Below are 2,323 nucleotides of genomic sequence, written 5' to 3' on the forward strand. Positions count from 1 at the left end.
CAGAACTTCTGAGGACCCCATGACCGCTTCCTGTTTCTTCCTTTGCTAACAGGGCTAGTTAGCTCCGGTTAGCTTATGTTATTCTTTAGTTTTTTCTGCTTTTTATTCCCAAGTTGTTCATCACAACCATGACGTGTCAACACCATAACTGACAATTTACTAAACTTTGATGAAGTTTGTGAAATAAAAGCTTAATTTTGGTAAAATGTAAAGATTTCATGGACCTGATGAGCTACAACATGGCCTCCTTCAGAATAACATCATATAAACTGAGGTAGCTTAGCTTTTCGTCAACTCCATCAGAGTTTTTCTGACTCTTTCAGTGAAATTGTTGTCAAATCTCACTTAAATGTGCAATTAATTCATTTTAATGTATTTTACATAAATTACTTCACATGTACCAAGTTTTTCATTTTACCAGTTTGTCACCAGCTCTGGGTCAACTCCGTCAGATGGACTTTATGGTGTTTTTTGTTTTAAATAATGTTTGTTTTGTTTCTTGAGAAGCATTTGTCTGTAAAATGAGTAACATATCACTAATAGGGTCATTAAAAATTATTTTATATTTATTTTGTCAGATGGTGACAAAGTTCTGGGTCAGGTCCATTAAAAATGTAATTTGTATAAAAATGTTGCAACTGGGAGCCCGTAGCTTAGCATCTTTACATTTCCAAAACATTATTTGTCATATTTGCATAAATAAGGTTGAGAAATAATTTAAATTAAAACCCATTTTGTACCTAATCGTGATGTAATTTAGTTATTTAGTAACTAATTATCCTTCTGCAGCCATCAGGGAGAAATACAGCGACTGGACAGAGTTCCTGGTTCAGGACCTGACCGGGTCCAGAACGGCGCCGGCCAGCCTGCTGGAGGGGGTGAGTCGTAACAACAGCTCGTTTATGACATCATCATATGACATCATCAGGGTTTAAAACACCAGATCAGCTTTAATGGAAACATCCGGTCACTTTGCAGTGACTAATAAAGTTTAAACACGTAAAAAACAAGCAAGAAGTCCTGATGCCAGCAGGACCCGGTTCTACCAGCAGAGCACCAGAACCGACCCGTACTGACCAGAACCGACCCGTACTGATCAGAACCGACCCGTACTGACCAGAACCGACCCGTACTGACCAGAACCAGAACCAACCCGTACTGACCAGAACCGAACCGTACTGATCAGAACCCACCCGTACTGACCAGAACCGAACCGTACTGACCAGAACTGACCCGTACTGATCAGAACCGACCCATACTGACCAGAACCGGAACCGACCCGTACTGATCAGAACCGACCCGTACTGACCAGAACCGACCCGTACTGACCCGTATTGATCAGAACCGACCCGTACTGACCCAGTCGTTGTTCTTCCAGCCGCTGCGAGGGAAGAACACGGTGGATCTGATCGTGGCCGGCTCGGTTCTGGAGCTGCAGAACCTTTCGGACCCGCTGCTGTACTGGCCGGTCCGGGTGGTCCAGAACGTCGGCGGCCGGCTCCGGCTGCGGCCCGTCGGACTGAGCGAGCGGCACCGGGCGCAGGACACCTGGCTGTTCTACCTGGACGTGAGGCTCCGCCCCCTGGGCTGGGCCCTGGAGAACCAGCTGACCCTGGAGCCGCCCGCAGGTAAGAACCGGGTCTGAACCGGTCCGGACTGCCGGCTCTGCACCTCGGCTTTGTTTGGTATGAAAAGATTTTGATTGGATTGTCAGACGGTGACCTATGACATCATCCTGCTTTGCCCAATCAGAGCTCAGGCCGTTGCTTGGCGACCGTGACTGGCAGCAGGCGCTGCAGGACGCGCAGGCGGACGGACAGGAGGACGCGCTGCCGCTGGAGGTGTTCAAGGTCAGTCGCCATGGTTACCGCTCAGTCATGTCGGCCATTTAATTCTCAGAAAACAGTTTAAGCATTCGCTGCATTCGCTGAGACGCTTTTGTTAAAACACTGACGAGGACGTGGTAAATCCACGGTTCTGGCGTCTCGATGTCCCAGACGTTTGTTTTTCCTCTTTGTTTTCCGTTTCCTGAATCCTCCTGTGTGCGTCATTAAACATGGCGCCGGTCTGTGCCGACCCTCTGGCTGTTGCCACGGTTACCAGGACCACGCGGACCTGCCCAGGCACGCCTTCAGGGCCGGGATGAAGCTGGAGATGGTTTCTCCGTGGGAGCAGCTGCTCATCCGGCCCGTTTCCGTCACCAAGGTGAGTCAAAGAGGCGCCCTGATGCGCCGGGCTGCGCTGCAGCGCAGCGTGCCGCAGCTGCCTCTCAGGCTGCGCTGCAGCTGCCTCTCAGGCTGTGCCGCAGCTGCCTCTCAGGCTG

The 2,323-nt window shown here is 49.7% G+C and overlaps 1 protein-coding gene across 9 annotated transcripts in view; it reads left to right on the plus strand.

Moving 5' to 3' along the window:
• sfmbt2 (Scm like with four mbt domains 2) overlaps positions 1-2,323 on the plus strand; it is a 31,856-nt gene that overhangs the window by 15,899 nt on the left and 13,634 nt on the right. For all 9 annotated transcript variants that reach the window (XR_001776235.1, XM_017302995.1, XM_017302997.1 and 6 more), the window contains 4 exons: positions 790-878; positions 1,379-1,628; positions 1,753-1,850; positions 2,104-2,205. Coding sequence is in view for 8 of the 9 variants with exons in the window: in XM_017302995.1 (XP_017158484.1) it covers positions 790-878; positions 1,379-1,628; positions 1,753-1,850; positions 2,104-2,205 (539 nt within the window). In the remaining variant the exon portion in view is untranslated. The remainder of the gene's footprint in view (positions 1-789; positions 879-1,378; positions 1,629-1,752; positions 1,851-2,103; positions 2,206-2,323) is intronic.

This window comes from Poecilia reticulata, unplaced genomic scaffold (assembly GCF_000633615.1).
Source record: "Poecilia reticulata strain Guanapo unplaced genomic scaffold, Guppy_female_1.0+MT scaffold_125, whole genome shotgun sequence".
NCBI lineage: Eukaryota > Metazoa > Chordata > Actinopteri > Cyprinodontiformes > Poeciliidae > Poecilia > Poecilia reticulata.